The sequence below is a fragment of the Apium graveolens genome, chromosome 4 (assembly GCF_009905375.1).
Source record: "Apium graveolens cultivar Ventura chromosome 4, ASM990537v1, whole genome shotgun sequence".
In the NCBI taxonomy this organism is placed as follows: domain Eukaryota; kingdom Viridiplantae; phylum Streptophyta; class Magnoliopsida; order Apiales; family Apiaceae; genus Apium; species Apium graveolens.
In genome coordinates this window covers 156,849,542-156,868,091 of record NC_133650.1, presented here as the reverse complement: position 1 = coordinate 156,868,091, position 18,550 = coordinate 156,849,542, and the positions used below count along the sequence as shown (strand labels likewise).

Sequence of the window (18,550 nt, the reverse complement as noted above, 5' to 3'; positions counted from 1 at the left end):
TAGAGAACTCTGAATTATCGATAAGTCAATAAACCACTAGAGAACTCAAAGATATCGATAAGTCAAAGTGAAGATATGAAGACTAGAGATCTCGACAAGCCAAATTCTCTTATAGAGAACTCAGAGACCTCTACAAGTCAAATTAACTATGAAGTATTAGAGATCTCGATAAGTCAACATACTTATCGAGATGTCAAGTTCTCTATAGACCAAATGGAGATCTCGAGGTAAAATCTCAAAGTACAAATTTGCAGATCAGTTTAATATCCAAGATTACAATCAACAAACAATCCAAACAACTGGATTGACAAGTTTACAAAAAGCAGCTTGAAGGATGTGCAAGATCAATGGTGAAGATTAACTGACAAAGGAAGATCAAAGTAAACACAGGATGCTAAGATATGCTAAGCCAGAAATAGAAGATACACTTTTCCTAAAATGGAAATGACAAGTGACAGTTTACTAAATTTAATAGCATGTCTTATTATACACTGTGTAAACCAGCAGTTAACTAAATTATAAAGTTAACACTGGTCTTTTAGTCACTTGTAACAATTTAGATAAAAAATCTTGTAACACTCTTAAGAAGAATCTAAGCTCTTTATCAACAAAGAGCATAGAAATTTTGTAGCAAAACATGCTTAATTTTAATATAAAATTAAGTGAGTTTTAAAAAAGATCTGTGTTCTTTATTATTGCATGTTTAATTTCTGCAATAACACATTTCACTATAAAATTTTATTTACTTTGTTCACCCATAAAAAGCTCAAGAAAAGTATAAAAATAGTAAAACACATTCAACCCCTCTATGTGTTATTCATTTCCTAACAAGGGTGCATGAGCCATATAACATCTCTCTGGATATGTTGGTGCCATATACTTCTAGAGTCTAACTAAAACAAGGACATTGTGATTGAATTTGTTATTATTTTTAATACACTTCATATGACTACTAAGAAATGGGTAAATCATGCTGAACAAATACTTTTTTCTCATTATGCTTCTATTGTAGCCAAAACAGATTTATGCAAGTTGTTCACTTATAATTTAAAAAATTAAACTGTGTTATAGCATAAATGTTTTTTTATTAAATTTTTGTTGGAAGAAGAATGGGACTGGTCTTGCCCCATTGACCCTTGCAGTTTGGTACTCAACAACTACGTCAGAGTATAATGCAGATGGAGTGCCAAAGTTTTATTTATTACTTTTGATATATTTCTGCAGATGGATATTACTGTAGGTTTCATATTCATATATTTTTGCTAAAGATGTGTTATAATAATAATTAGTACAAAATTACTTTTGATTTTTTTCCTCCAAATTATGAATGATTTTAGAGTAAAAAATTACATCTTTTATCTCATAATGTTGTGGGAGCAAATATATTCTTTTGGCTAATAACAATTTAATTTGAATGATTTTTTTGAAATAAATCAAAATATCACATGAGATTTTTATTTAGTTATTGATGTGCCAGATTTTGGTAACCTCTATGTAGCCTATATGTGTTATTATTGTATTCATTTTTAGCTTAAACTTATTGACAAAAAAGAAAAAGATGGGTTCAGCGAGTGTGTAGTGTCATTGATACACTACTTAATTAATACATAATTTTACCACTGAAAATATAAACTCACAAGTAATATTTCTAATGTATATTTTTAAACGAGTAATTTAAATATATTGAACTTTAAATATTATATAAGAATAGAATAGAGACGTGATGGGATCGAGTAGACTCTTTGTTATATTTTAAATTTTTAACGATAAAAGTTCATAAAATTTACACCAACTTAAATTTTTTACTCACAAAATTAAAATAAAATAATTTTTTTACCTCTGTAAATATAAACTCACGAGTAATATTTTTTTAAAACAAGTTAATTAACTATATTCCATTTTTTTATGAATATTTTTAAAACAAGTAATTAACTATATTAAATTTTTCCAATTATTATACAATAATCAAGAAGTTGTCGAAAACGGGGCCAAGAAGATTCTTTGTTATTTTTAAATTAATGCCTATGAATGTTCAAAAAAGTTGCACCAACGACAACTTAAATTTTTACTCATAAAATTAAAATAAAATATTTTTGTATCACTGGAAATATAAACTCACGGGTGATAACTTTTTATGAAAATTTTTAAAATATTTAATTTAATTATATACAACTTTTTCATTGGCGGATCAAAAACGGAGTCAAGAGGCTCTTTCCTATATATATATATAGAGTCTTACTCCAATACAAACTAAATTAAAATACAAACTACAAACTACACCTCACACACACAACTACACATAATTCCCTCCATTTTTAATTAAATTTTTCCTGTCAATTAGTGAACTTTTTTTAAAATCTAACTTCACTATATTTTTCTACATCATCCAACAATAAGTATGAATACCATATTAGATATGTTTCGACGATAAATCACTAATTATGTCTACGAGAATCACTAAAAGTACTGATTCTGGAATTAGTACTGATTTCAGTTTACTGATTCAGATAAGTTTAAATACTGATTTATCGTCAAAATATAGCAAATATGTTATGCAAATCGATGAGTGGGAGATGAATAAAAATACGGTGAAATTATTTTTTTTAAAAAGTTAACCAATTAACGGGAAAAGTAAAATTAAAAACGAAGAAGGAAGTGATTAAACATATGGGTCTTATTGGTTTGTAGTTTGTATTCTAATATTGGTTTGTATTTGAGCACTTGCATATATATATATAACATGGCAAATGATCAAATAGAAACCTAATTTAAAATAAAAACTAAAAACCAATCCTCCACCATTGATCTATTAGCTCCCTGATTAATCACATCCGTTCATTTTCTTTATTAAAAAAAAGACAGAGATATACGTATTAATCACATCATAACCGTTTTCAGTTTCTCTCTCTACTCTTTCTCTCTCCTCAATCTGTCTCTCTCTTTTGTACATCTCTATCTCTCAAATCTCTATTTTGATAGAATCTCTCTCGAAGCTATCTTTTATACTATCTCTGTTTCTTGGTCTCATTCATATGCGCTTGGATCATTAATTAGCTTTTTGAAGATGATAAAAGCGGATTTGTTGAAAATCAGTAATAATCAAGGTGAATATGTATTGTTTTGTTTATGATACTATTCTTGTTGATTAAATTTGTGTTTTTTTTATTTAATACTTTAATTCAATATAATTTCCAGTCAATTATTGTTTCTAACTTTTTTAGTGATTGTTTGCTTTCTTTAAACTGTTTTAGTGATTTTTTCTGTGAATACTTGATATTGTTATCTAATACTTTAATTCGAAGATATTTTAATGTTGAACTGATTTGAAAGTTGAATTAGATGAAAGTTAGATTCATTGTTTTGTGTATTTATTTGAGTATTTTTACTGATTCATTGTTTAACTGTTTCAATGCTTGAGTTAGATTTAGCTGTTTAAATGATGAAAGTTATCTTTCTGTTGAACTTATTCGAAAGTTAAATTAGATGAAAGTTATCATTAGTTAGATTGAGTATTTGAGCTGTTTATATTCATGTTTCTTATGAAAGTGTTTGAAGTGTTAATGAATCAGTTACGAATTATATGTTTTAGTTGAGTTTTTCACTTATTTTTTAGTTATTTATAATTTTTATACATTTTTAATCCATTTATAATTATTTTAATCAAGGATATGTTTCTATGCTTAGGTTCGAGTTGTGGCGACTCGTCTCGGATTAATTCTGGTCTAATTAGTAGTGGAGGTTCAGAAGTTAATGAAAGTTCTGTTACGGATTATAGTGTTTCACCTGGTGGTATGAAGTATTATTTGCCTAGTTATGTAGGTGATATTAGTGTGCCATTCGAGAATCAGGTCTTTGACAATTTAAATAAAGGTTACTGTTTTTACAAAGAATATGCTCGGTTGAGTGGTTTTGGAGTTCGCAAGACAGCAAAGAAGAAAAATGCTGATCGGACTATTACACTTAAACATTTTGTTTATAGTTGTGAAGGATTCAACGATCCTTATGATGAAAAGAAAGCTCTTAAGAAAAGACGCACAGTTTTTCAAAGGTGTGGATACAAAGCCAAAATGATCTTGAAGTACATGGGTGATAACAAGTATTTTATTAAAACTTTTGTTGAATTGCACAACCATCCATTAGCTAGTGAAACTGGTTGACAATTTTTGAAGGCTAATAGGGAGATGAATATTAGTCTTAGAACTATTTGTTTTGATGCTTCGAAAGTGAATATTGGTGTCAGCAAAAGTTTTTATTTTGCGAAGGAAATGGCTGGTGGTTATGGGAATGTAGGTGCCAACTTACGTGATTTTAGAAATTTTAGTAGGGATGTTTAATCATTTGTTGGTGAAAGAGATGGGCAAATGATCATTGACAAGTTTAAAGTCATTCAGGAAACTTCAGAATCTTTTTATTTTGCTTATGAGGTTGATTCTGATGGGCACTTGATGAAACTTTTTTGGGCTGATGCAATTGGTCGAAGAAATTTTGAGCTTTATGGTGACGCGGTATCTTTTGATGCGACTTTTGATACAAATAAGTAAGAAAAATGTACATTTTATAGAATAACTAGTTAACTTTTCTATAGTATTTAGTGATTCTGTTAGTAATTACTATTGATTTTCATGATACAGGTACAATATGATATTTTCCCCTTTCACTGGTGTAGATAAACATGACAAGTGTGTTACTTTTGCTGTTTGCCTTTTGTCACATGAGAATATTGAGGATTATACTTGGGCTTTTGATCACTTTGTCAAAGCTATGGGAAGAAATCCAGTTGTCATTCTTACTGACCAATATCCTGCTATGAAGGTCGCTGTACATAATTCATTTTCTGACAAAAATGGTTTAATTGCTAGTAAGCATCATCTATGCATGTGGCACATTATGCAAAAATTCCCTATCAAGGTATTGTTCATGTAAAGATTTTTTTTTATTAATCTTTGTTACATTATTTCATAGTTAGATACTAAATGTTAATTACCGTATTAATATTGTAGTGGAGCAACTTTTGTGAAGTTGTAATTTATTATATTTTACAAGCAATCACTAATGCTCACTAAGAAATGTCACCTCTTTACTCATGTGGTATCTTTTGGGGAAAAATATACACTGATACATGGAGTTATACAATCTAATGATACTCTGCCTTTATGAATAGCAATGCAAAGCATATTTTTTTCATTTGTGGAGCCTGTATTGCCAATAGATACATGATACGGATCAACTGATGTATAGGAAGTATGTTGTATACTATATAGCACCCACTGTTTTATATTGTATTAGACATTACATGTTAGGAATAATAGGATATACAGAATTGTATGGTCACCTATTAATTATATTACTGACAGTATGTTTCTTGTGAAAAAATTACAGTTTGGTAATCGTTTATGTAAAGAGACAGATTTTATGGAGAAAATGAAGACTTACATATGGTCTTCAATTTTAGAGTGTTAGGTCACACACACTGTAGAAGGGGGTTGAATACAGTGTTTAGCACAATCAAATCGAATATAAGAAGTTAAGTAACAGAAAACAGATTTTATTCAACACAATAAACTCTGTTACAATATGGAACTGTCCTCTCTCAATGATGAACAAATTATCACGAGAGCTGCTAGAGTTACAAAGAATAATAACTTCGATAATCGTAACACTTATAATGTAAACTCTATGCATGTGTTTATATACTACACAGTTACAAGATAATCTTCTAACTGATATGGAATATAATTCTGCTTCCTAAAATATATCAACTAGTTATCTTTTCTTCCAAGTATTATATTCTTCATAGAATTCCTTCTTCATGCACAATTCTTTCTGTCTTAGTCTCGATCTTCTTTCCTTTCAATCAGCCGCCTGCCTTATCTGAAAGTCATCTTAAGTCCTGATATTATCTTCTGATAAATATCTTCTGAACCTTAAGTTCTGATAACTTAAGTTTTGATATCTTAAGTTCTGTCTTTAGTATAAGCGCTGATTTCCAATTAAGTACTAATTTGTCCTGTTAGGTAAGATCTGAAAACTAAACACAAATCATATTACACATGACATTATCAAATATATCTAACAATCTCCCCCAACTTGTAAATTAGCATAATATACAAGTTCAACAGATATTTGATAATGTCATAAACATTAAGTATAAATGCATGAGAATTTGACTAGATAACTATAACTTACAGTCCTTTCATCTTTACCATCTTTAACTTTTGATAACAGCTTCAGTCTATATAAACTTCAGAATTTAAGTAGTTGTAGATCTTTGACTTGGCTTTAACTTTCAATTTCTTCTGATCTCTTTGATATCAGGAGTTGTCCTGAGATAGTTCTTCAATAAACATCTCTCTGCATATTCAAGTTCATTGACCATCCTCCTTTTAGCATTTATCAATTCAGATGTATCTTCTCCAGTTTGAAAAATAGCTGCTTTGAGATCATTTATCTTAGCTTTTCTTATCTCCTGATCTAGTCTAATCAGATATGCCTTATCAGACTCTAGATTAAATTCCACATCCTTATAACCTAGAAAAGTAGTTATAATCCTAGCAGAGTTAGGCTTCATGTCGACAATATCACCTTTGTGATCTCTGTACTTGGGACAGTATGTGTTGTCAAACTTTACAGAATAAAGCTTCTTTTGTCTTTGAATTTGAGACTTTAAATATCCTGCAGCACTATCTGTTAATCTGTCTTTCACTTGAAGTAGGAATAGAACATGTTCCATTTCCTCAAAATACTTCAGTGGTATAGCATTTTTCTTAATCTGGTATACCCTTCCATCTATCATAAAATATAACAAGATATGTTCTTTCAAGAAGGTATGGTAAACCATTTGTACAGATTCAAGTCGATTCAATCTTTCAGGAGTTGCTCCAACACCTGATTCACTTAAGGAAGTTGGATCATTGGTAGTGTTATGTACTCTTCTTTCATCAGAACTACCCAACCCAGATTTATCTCTTGCTTCCTTTCCTGTAACAACTCTTGCTTCAAAACCACTTGTTGCAGTCTTCAAAGGTTGAGTCTGTATAGCTTTAGTGAATCCTGGTAGGAGTATCTTTGAAGGTTTAACATGAGCAATGTCAGAGGTTTCCTTTTCCTTATCTTCTGATATCAAGCCAACTTGTGCTATGTCAGAGGTTGCTTGCTTCTCTATCATATCAGAACTTACTATATCTTGACTCTGAATAACATGAGTCATGTCAGAGGTTGCTTGAAAAATCTTCTTATGCATCAGAGTAAGATTAGCATCTGCTTCATCATCAATTATTTCTTCATCCATGACTGGCATATAAACCTTTACAGGTTCATCAACTTTTTCTTTTCCCTTGGACCTTGGATCAATTTCCATTTGTGATTTGGCCTTGGTTGCCTCATAACTTGTTCTTTCCTTTATCACAATACCCTTAGGCTTTGGAATTTTTTTTCAACAACAGAAGCTTCAGATTTTATCTTGACACCTTCTACTTTGAGTCTAGCTTCTTCTTCCTTTAGACTCTCAAAGTCCATTCCTGGATTTTCTTTAAGAAATAACTGCTTTGAAATTTCTTCATCAAGTTCTAGATATTCACCAGAACTTATCCTTTTACCAGTATCAGAACTTATTCTTCTCCCAGTATCAGAACTTGTTCCTTGACTTGTAATTCTAGCTTTACTTGAAGAAAGTCCTTTGCCTTGACCTTGACCTCTACCCTTATCAGAATTTCCCTGGTCATCATTTCCATCATCCTTTCCTTTCAGTGTCTGAATAGATTTGCATTTGGACTTAATCACTTTCTCCCCCTTTTTGGCATCAGCAAGTAATAGAAGAGAGACAAGCAATTCCACTGAGGATTGGATCTCATTGAGTTGATTTTGGTGAGAAGCTTGATTCTTCATAATTTCTTCAATTTGAGCTTGTTGTTTCTCCTGAGTTTTCTCAATGTAGGCAATTCTGTCAAAGGCTGGTTTGCAAAATCTGTTCTTTTTAAGTTTCACATTCATATCTTGTTGGATCAAGTTTTCTTGAATCTTATTCACCTTGTCATGAGTTATTGAGTGTTGACCTTGAAGGTGCCTTGTACTCAATACAGTAACTCTCAGTTGTGCCTTGAAATCATCATTTATCAGCATTTCATCAGCTTTTGCAAGATGCTCAGCAAGAATCTTTTCAGAAGGAACAAAACTAACTGAGTTCCATTCTTTAGTCCACTCCTTTCCTCTAGGAGTTTCACTCCAAGGTACTGGTGCTTCCCCTGTAACAAACCTCTTGACTAAATCAGCTTTATGAACAGTTTGTTGAGGTGCATGTCCTGATGGACCAGCTGCATCAGCATCTAAATTAGCAGCAGCTTCACCAGTAGTTTCTTCATTAGCAGCATCAGAACTTGTAGATCCTGCAGTATCAGCATCCTCTGATAAAATAGCAGTATGTGAGGCTATAGAGGCTTCAACATTTTCCTCTAAATTCTGATCTGCAGCCAGGTTCTGATCAACATTCAAAAGTGATGTTGTTGGTGGAGTGAGTTAAATTGATGGAGCTTCCAAGTACAAAACCTCAGGCATAATTGGGTTATGAATATCAATTTCAACACTTGTACCTGGTTCTTCAGTATATATTGGATCAACCATAGGTGACATAGGAGGTGTAGGTATTTTAGCTTGAGCAGTTTCATGTCGTGCAGAAGGAAGTAATTCAATCACAACTGGTTCTGTTGAGATCAGAGATTCCTGGTCCCATTCCTTAGCTGCTTCCACTACATCTGAATCTGAATCAACTATGTCCCTATGAGCTCTCTGTTTCTTTAATTTCCTCAAAGGTGGAGACACTGTAGGAGCTTTATCATCAGAATTTAATTTTCTAAGCCTTTTGAGGGGCCTAGAACTCCCAGTTACAGTATCTTTCTGAGAGGAAACCTTCTCAACTTCTACAATAACAGGTTCTGATATTGGAACCTGTTCCTCAAATGTTTTCTCAAATCAACATAATTTAATCAAAACATTCATCACAACATAAAATTAAAAGTCGATGAAGTAAAGATTAATAAATTGTAATTAAACATGCACAGTCACATAATTTGAGAAACAAAGAACAAATCTTGCAATTTAAAGAAAATTTCATTGATATATCAGATGATTACATTCGATGAAATTTATCAATTTCATGCAAAAACTACAAGATGGTCCTATTCTATGATTCCTAACATCAACAGCCTTAGTCCTAAGCGAAGAAGCCTGACAAAGCTGACGGTGAAGAGAAACGAATGGATAACAATTAATTCATCTTCCTACTTTCAACAAAGAGAATAGCAAGACGAATGATTTGCTCCTGCTGTCTAAGAATACGAAGATGAGCTTCTCTTTGGAAAGACAACAGATCATTTTTAATGTTCTATGGAAGTTGAATCTAGATGACAAATGGAATGTTGTTGATAGGATATGAAGTCAGAATTCCATTTCGAAAAATGAACACAGTTTCTGTGCCATAGCTGTAACACCAACTAAAATGAGCCATCGTTTGAGAGAAATGACCAGATGTGGTTTTACTGATGAATGATCAGTCATTTAAATAGGCAATGGAATACTAAGGGACACGAGGACTGGTTAAACATTATAAGTAAAAATAATGACCCCTCGACTCCCTAGACTGATGTTCAATAATAACAGTCAGTAAAAGATCTAAAGCCAGAGTTATTGGGCACGGGATATAATAATAATTACTGTGTGCATGCATTTTTTCAAGACATACACGCTAACCACTAACCCATAATGATTATGACTATTTTATCACACATTAACCAATATTCTGTAAAAATATTATCGTTCACGTAATGACCAAAAATAAACCAAGTAAATAAATATTGTCACGTCAGCATCAAAACTTGATTATTATCAGGATTTAAAAGTCATCAGAATATGGCTCCTTAACTCGAAAAGTGAATGTGTATTCCTGTAATTCTTCACATAAATACTGATATGGTTTCATCAGAACTTAATCATCAAAACTTCCATCAGAACTTGTCCTCAGAATTTATGCAATCTGACACATAAACTGTTCATCTAAAATAACATTGATCACCACAGTAATTTTCATCATTCATATGGAGTGTAAGTGTGTGCATTAAGCTAAATATCAGACAAAGAGTAAAGTCTGATTCACTTCAGTACATCTTAGAAATAAGGCATAACTAAGAACTTTGGTCACAATCTGTCATTATTCTGAAGCCTACTATTGAATGAGTTCATGCATGAGTCCACCTCAACTATTTTGTGCTCATTTTATGCATCTTTTGAAATTCTATTTTACAGTGGCTTCTCAGTGTAAGTGAGTCACGACTGCTTATCAGAATCTATGCTGTTATCAGAGTATTTCTCCAGTAATCATCGAGTGTGAAAAGTCACCAAGAAAATTTTATTTTGCTTTTCTAATGCATATTACTTAATACCAGCAATGCACTTGGGTCTTCCCTTCCACATTTTTACTCTAGATCTCAAAGGAGTACCTGAATTTTATTTCTTTTCTTTTTCTTTTGATAAGTGAGGCTTATCAGCACTTAGTACATTCACCAGATTTACTAACATCAGAACTTAACAGATAAGAAGCACTATTCTAGTTTTTAACTTAGTAATAAGATACATAAAGTAAAGTTAACTAAGCTCAATATTAGAATTTGCTTGTGTTAAAAGATTTCCACATAAATAATTACTTCAAACATGGAATCTTTAGTATATTAAAGATTACTAGGTCAACATCTAGCACAGTTATCCTCATTGGATTGAATAGTCACAGAAATATTCATATCACTATCAGAGTTTAGAAATTCACATCAGACAACAATCATCACTTAAGTAATTTTCAATTTAAGCACAGAATACACAAAGATAGTAATATCTGTAAATACTGATCATAAAGTCTGATGTAACAGAACATAAACTAAGCAGATTTAGAGAAATAACCTGAAACCATTCCAAGTTCATTTACCAATCTTATAAAAGTAGCTTCACATAATGGTTTTGTGAAGATATCTGCTAGTTGTTGATCTGTGGGAACAAAATGCAATTCCACTGTACCTTCATACACATGTCCCCTTACGAAGTGGTACCTTATGCTGATGTGCTTTGTCATTGAGTGCTGAACTGGATTACCTATCATAGAAATAGAACTTTGATTATCAGAGTAAATAGGTATTTTAGAAAATTCTAACCCATAATCCAGTAACTAATTCTTCATCCAAAGAATCTGTGCACAACAGCTTCCTGCAGCAATGTATTATGCTTCTGCAGTTGATGTGGAAATTGACTTCTGTTTCTTGCTAAACCAAGAAACCAATCTGCCTCCAAGAAATTGGCAGCTTCCACTTGTGCTTTTCCTGTCAATTTTGCATCCTGCAAAATCTGCATCTGAGTAACCTATTAGCTTAAAATCTGATTCTCTAGGATACCACAATCCCAGATCAGTTGTACCCTTAAGGTACTTGAAAATTCTTTTCACAGCTGTTAAGTGAGGTTCTCTTGGATCTGCTTGAAATCTTGCACAAAGACAGGTAGCATACATGATATCAGGTCTACTTGTAGTAAGATAGAGTAGTGAGCCAATCATACCTCTGTAATCAGTAATATCTACTGATTTACCAGTATCCTTATCCAACTTAGTTGCAGTGGCCATATGAGTGGATGCACTTGAACAATCCTGCATTCCAAATTTCTTCAACAAATTTCTGGTGTACTTAGATTGACAAATAAAAGTTCCTTCTTCATTCTGCTTGACTTGAAGGCCCATAAAATAGTTAAGTTCTCCCATCATACTCATTTGATATCTTGATTGCATCAGTTTGGCAAACTTCTTACAAAGTCTGTCATTTGTAGAACCAAAAATGATATCATCAATATATATTTGCACTAAAAGTAAGTCATTTCCTTGGTTGAGGTAGAACAGTGTTTTGTCAATAGTTCCTCTGTTAAATCCATTTTTCAGAAGAAACTGAGCTAAAGTCTCATACCATGCTCTTGGAGCTTGCTTAAGGCCATAAAGTGCTGTATCAAGCCTGTAGACATGATTTGGAAATTTGGGATCTACAAAGCCTGGAGGTTGTTCAACATATACTTCCTCTCCCAATTCTCCATTAAGAAAAGAACTTTTCACATCCATTTGAAAGACTTTAAACTTCTTGTGAGCAGGATAAGCCAAAAATATCCTTATGGCTTCCAGTCTAGCAACTGGTGCAAATGTTTCATCATAATCAATTCCCTCATGTTGAGAGTATCCTTTTGCAACCAGCCTTGCTTTGTTCCTTGCCGTCACTGTCAGTTTTGTTTTTGAATACCCATTTTGTACCAATAACTGATCTGTTCCTTGGTCTTGGCACTAGGATCAAGACTTTATTTCTTTCAAATTCATTTAACTCTTCTTGCATTTCTTGCACCCAATCAGTATCTTGAAGAGCTTCTTCTACTTTATTTAGTTCAGTCTGAAAAAGAAAAGAATGATAAAGATATTCATTTGATGTAGCTGTTCTAGTTCTGACACCTGCATCAGGATTTCCAATAATTAAGTCAGGTGTATGTGCTTTAGTCCACTTCCTTGCAGATGGAAGGTTTTCTCTAGAACTGGATGCTCCCCCATGATCCATGCTGTCTCCATCAACATTTTCTGATGCTCCCCCTGAACTTATGCTCTCTGAGTTGGATCCTTCATTATTTGAGTTTCCAGAAATATCAGAACATGTGTTTCCAGAATTATTAGAACTTGGCCCATCAGAACTTGAAGAGCCTGTTGTAGGTTCTGATACTTTTTGAGATGTGGTTGGATCTTCAGTATGCTCCCCCTGCACAGGTGCATTTTCCTTAGGCGTAGTCACCACAGTTTCAATAACATCAGAGTTTAATCCATCAAAGTTTGCAGTATCAGGATTTACAGAATCGAAATTTAAAACTTCATTTTTGAATCTCAGCTGATCATGATCATTGAAATCTTCAAGTCCAGTAATCTTCTTATCATCAAAAGAGACATTGATATATTCCATGACAACCCTTGTTCTTAAATTGTAGACTCTGAAGGCTTTTGTAGAAAGTCGATATCCAACAAAAATTCCTTCATCAGTTTTTAGATCAAATTTGGATAGCTGTTCGGGATGAGTCTTAAGAACAAAACACTTGCATCCAAATATATAAAAATACTTCAGATTTGGCTTCTTTTTCTTCACCATCTCATATGGTGTTTTTCCATGCTTGTTAATGAGTGTTGCATTCTGAGTAAAACAAGTAGTCTGCACAGCTTCAACCCAAAATTAGGTTGGCAAATTTGCTTCATCAAGCATAGTTCGTGCAGCTTCAATAAGAGTTCTATTCTTTCTTTTAACAACTCCATTTTGCTGTGTAGTTCCAGGAGCAGAAAATTCCTGCTTTATTCCATGGTATTTGTAGAACTCTTCCATAATCAAATTCTTGAACTCAGTGCCATTATCACTCCTTATGATCTTCACAGAATCTTTGACCAATTTATCCAGTTGCTTGACATGATCAATCAAGATAGATGCAGTTTCACTTTTTGTGTGCAAGAAATACACCCATGTGTATCTGGTGAACTCATCCACTATGACCATAGCATATTTCTTCTTTGCAATAGGCATGACATTAATTGGACCAAATAGATCAACATGTAGTAGGTGATAAGGCTCAAGAATTGATGATTCAGTCTTGCTCTTGAATGAAGATTTTCTTTGTTTTGCCTTTTGACATGAATCACAAAGGCCATCAGGAGCAAATACTGATTTTGACAGTATTTCTTGACTAATTCATTTATATTGTTAAAATTTAAATGAGAGAGTTTCTTGTGCCAATCCCAGCTTTCTTCAATTGATGCTCTGCTCAACAGACAGATTGCAGAACCATCAGTATTTGTTGAAAGCTTGGCTTCATAAATGTTACCATGCCTGTATCCTTTCAGAACAACTTTGCCTTTAGATTTGCTTACAACTTCACAGTGTTCTTCAAAGAAATCCACATGATAACCACTGTCACAGATTTGACTCACACTCAGCAGATTGTGTTTAAGTCCTGAGACCAGAGCTACTTTTTCAATGATGACATTCCCAGGATTGATATTGCCATATCCCAGAGTTTTTCCAATGTTGTCATCTCCATAAGAAACACCTGGGCCAGCTTTCTCCACAAAGTTTGATAGCAGGGCTTTATTTCCAGTCATATGTCCTGAACATCCACTGTCCAGAACAAGGATGTTCTTCCTGTTGCCCTGCAATCACAAAGACCACTAATGATTAGTTTTAAGGACCCAGACTTGCTTAGATCCTTTGGCCTTTTTAAGTTTGTTAACATTTACACCGGATTTAGAATCAGAGTTTATGTTAACAGTTTTATTATCAAAATTTGCAATATCAGACTTTGCATCATAACTTATACTAGAAGGAATAATGCTAACTTTCTTTACAGAAGGTTTTATTTGATAATAATCATAGTACAGACTATGATATTCTTTACAAGTATAAATGGAATGCCATAAACTACCACAATGAAAACAAGGATTTTGTGGCTTATATCTAACAGACTGACTCTTAACTCCTAATTTTGAAGGTAACGAGTTTATATTTTTATTCTTCCTGCAAAAAGAAGCTAAATGGTTAGAATTTCCACAGTTATGACATGTTTTTCTAGGAGCATTAGGAATAGGTTTATAATTGTTACTTTTGTTCACACCTTCCTTTCCATTCCTATTTTTCCTAGGTGGCTTTACCTTGTTTACATTCTTAACATCTTTCAGCTTATGCTTAAGCTGCTTCTTAGTCATTAAGCCTATATTAACTTCAGTTGGCTTATCATGTTTATGTTTGTCAGAAGTTACTTTCTCCTTAACTTCTGATTTATCAATATCAGACTTTGCAGTTACAAACTTAACAGGATTTACCTTTGGTTTTTGTTTAACAGCTATAGGCTCAGTTTCTATAGTTCCCTTACTGTTCTTACAATCTCCATAACCTAAGTCCTCTTTCCAGTTTCTACTACTAAGAATATCCTGAGTTGTTTTACCAGAGTTAGTCCAAGTCCTGATAATCTCTCTTTCCTTTTTTAACTCAGTTTTTAGAGATTCATTCATTTTTAACACTTCATCCCTAACATAAAAGGCATCATCTCTATCTTTCTGAGTTTGATGGAACATGACTAACTCTTTTTCTAAATAATCATTTCTCTTTTTATAAGCAAGATTTTCAGAAGTTAATCTTTCACATGTTAAAGTTTGATCTTTATAACTAATGAATATGGTTTTAAGATATCTTCTCAACTCAGTAATATCATCCATATGAAAGGCACAAGTAGTTTGAGGTACCTTTAAGTCAGCAGTATCAGAACTGCTATCAGCATTTTCCATCAAGGGATAATTTTCCTCATCCTCAGAATCTGAAGCATTTGACCAACTTTTCTTCTTTGTGACAAGAGCCTTTCCTTTGTCACTTTTCCCTTTTCTGCAATCTGGAGATATGTGGCCTTTCTCACCACAGTTGTAGTATTTAACATTTGAGTAATCTCCTTTGTCAGACTTTCCTCCTTTGCCTTCAGATTTTCTGAAACCTTTCTTATCAGAACTTGCACCTTTCCTGAAAAACTTCTTTCCTCTCCTGAATTTCCTGTATGCAATCTTTGTGATCCCTTTCACCATAAGAGCACACAGCTTCATCATCTCCTCATCAGGGTCCATCTCAGGTATACTTTCAGTTTCTGAGTTATCATCACTATTAGAACTTGATGACTCAGTATCAGACTTTGTGATGAGAGCCTTTCCCTTGCCTTTCCTTGAGGCAGCTTCTTTGGGACTTTCCTCCTCAGCCACAAAGGAAATTGTCCTTGACTTTCTTCCATTCCTCTTGCTTCTTTGTTCCATCTCAAGTTCATGAGTCTTGAGCATCCCATAAATTTCATCAATAGTTGTTTCATCAAGATTATAGTTGTCTCTTATTATTGTGGCATTCAAATCCCATCTTTCAGGAAGAGCTAACAGGAATTTAAGATTTGAAACTTCAATATCATACTCCTTGTCAACTAGTGACAAATCATTCAAGAGTTTGACAAATCTGTCATATAAATCAGTTAATGACTCATCAGGCTTTGAGTCAAAGTGCTCATACTCTTGAGTGAGTATCGTCTTCCTGTTCTTCTTGATTGAATCAGTTCCCTGACACCTTTTTTTAAAGCATCCCATATCTCTTTTGTAGTCTTGCAGTTAATTACCCTGTTTGACATGACATTATGAATGACACTATGCAGCAAGTGTCTTACCTTTGCATACTTTACAATCGATGAGATATCTTCAGTAGTGTAATCACTTTTCTCCTTTGGTACAGACTTTGTTGGCTGACCTGCAACTTCCACAGAGAGTTTGGTTGGCATATGTGGTCCTTCATAAATCCTGTCGAGATATTCTGGATCTGTAGCTTCCAGAAATATAGCCATCTTCACTTTCCATATGGAATACTCAGAAGGTTTCAACATGGGAACTCTTATAGTCTCATATCAACTATGAGTTACGGTTTTTGGAGGTTCTTCAGTTTTGGTGGGCTTGGTTGGAGTTTCTTCTTCAGACATGATTGATTTTGGATCTTAAACTGTTTATGTGTTAACAGAAGGCTATGATACCACTTGTTAGGTCACACACACTGTAGAAGGGGGTTGAATACAGTTTTTAGCACAATCAAATCAAATATAAGAACTTAAGTAACAGAAAATAGATTTTATTCAACACAATAAACTCTGTTACAATATGGAACTGTCCAATCTCAGTAATGAACAAATTATCACGAGAGCTGCTAGAATTACAAAGAATAATAACTTCGATAATCGTAACACTTATGGTGTAAACTCTATGCCCGTGTTTATATACTACACAGTTACAAGATAATCTTCTAATTGATATGGAATATAATTCTGCTTCCTAAAATATATCAACTAGTTTTCTTTTCTTCCAAGTATGCTATTCTTCATAGAATTCCTTCTTCATGCACAATTCTTTATGTCTTAGTCTCGATCTTCTTTCCTTTCAATCAACCGCCTGCCTTATCTGAAAGTCATCTTAAGTCCTGATATTATCTCCTGATAAATATCTTCTGAACCTTAAGTTCTGATAACTTAAGTTCTGATATCTTAAGTTTTGTCTTCAGTATAAGTGCTGATTTCCAGTTAAGTATTGATTTGTCCTGTTAGGTAAGATCTGAAAACTAAACACAAATCATATTACACATGACATTATCAAATATATCTAACATAGAGACTGATGAGTTTGAGAGAGGCTGGACGAAAGTTTTAAAGGAGTTCAAATTAGACGAGCATAAGTGGCTTTCAGACATGTATTCTATCAGATCTTCTTGGATTCCATCATTTTTTAGAGATGAGCCTATGTTTGGTCTAATGAGGACAACATCGAGATCAGAGAGTGAGAATTTCTTTTTTGGGCAGTTTCATAGGCAAGAAGATACTCTGTGTGAATTTTGGTTGTGTTTCCAAAGTGCAATGGAACGGCAAAGGAATGAAACTGAAAGGCTGGATCATGAGTCAAAAAATTGCATTCCGGAGACATTATCAACATGGTTTATTGAAGATGATGCAGCAACTTTGTTCACTCGTGTAATATTTTATAAAGTTCAGGAAGAAATAATTTCTTCTTGTTTAGATATGCAAATAAAGCGAATGAGTGAGGAGATAAATGGGGTTACGCACTTGGAAATCAGGGATGTCAAAGTTAAAGATAAACTATTCAAGGTGACATTTTTTACTGGTTTTAAAAAGGTTGTTGTTTTATAAATGACAGTAAGTGCTTAAATGTTTAATGGTAGTAAGTTAATTTAATATTGTTTGGTTTTATCTATTTATAAATATCTTTTAGTTGCCCTAAATATTCTTGTATTCTATTAAAATTACTTAAGTATATTTTAGTTTCAGGCTTTAATTAGTTGTCTTTTAAGATTTATAATTATTTTTAATGAGTTCTTAATTTAGTTTTTAACTTTTATATTTGAATTTTTTGACGCAGGTGTCTGTTAGTAAGGATCATGCTGTTTGTTCATGTAAAAAATTTGTAATGTGTGGAATAGTTTGTAGACATGCCTTTTGTGGTTTGAAACAAATAGGAGTTACGAAGTTTCCTATGAGCCTTGCTCTAAATCGTTGGATGGAAATTGATAATTCAGGGACTATGTCTAATTCAGTTTCAGTATCAAATGATTACATAAAGATGCAACAAGCCTCTCTGAAATTGACAAATATCTGGTATGACTTTCGTCAAGCTGTTAGCAAGATTGGAATGGTGTTTGAGAAGCTCGATTTTGTGCATCAAACTATAAAACAGTTGAATACGGATTTGGATGTTCAAGGTGGTTGTGATGTATTTACTAAGAGAGATCACATTGCTGCTATGGTTGGGGAACAGTCTAGCGAAGAAATTTTTGTACTCGTGCCAAATGTGTGCAAGAACAAAGGAAACTACTTCAAAAGACTGATTGGCGCGAGAGAGAAAGCTTTGAATAAATGTAAAAAAAAGAAGTCGGCAATTTTTGTTGTGTAA

At 33.1% G+C, this 18,550-nt stretch overlaps 1 protein-coding gene across 1 annotated transcript; it reads left to right on the top strand.

Annotated features, from left to right (window-relative positions):
• Window positions 1-4,181: 4,181 nt before the first annotated feature.
• LOC141719099 (protein FAR1-RELATED SEQUENCE 5-like) lies at window positions 4,182-18,550 on the top strand. Its single transcript, XM_074521481.1, has 5 exons — window positions 4,182-4,286; window positions 4,392-4,537; window positions 4,632-4,858; window positions 17,258-17,775; window positions 18,020-18,550. Exons 1-5 carry the CDS (start codon window positions 4,182-4,184, stop codon window positions 18,548-18,550), a joined length of 1,527 nt encoding a protein of 508 aa, XP_074377582.1.

Coding starts and splice junctions, on each gene's coding strand:
- LOC141719099 (XM_074521481.1), top strand. CDS start 4,182: ATGAATATTAGTCTTAGAACTATTTGTTTTGATGCTTCGAAAGTGAAT. Junction 4,538..4,631: donor GCGACTTTTGATACAAATAA/GTAAGAAAAATG, acceptor TTCATGATACAG/GTACAATATGATATTTTCCC. Junction 17,776..18,019: donor TTTTTACTGGTTTTAAAAAG/GTTGTTGTTTTA, acceptor TTTTTGACGCAG/GTGTCTGTTAGTAAGGATCA.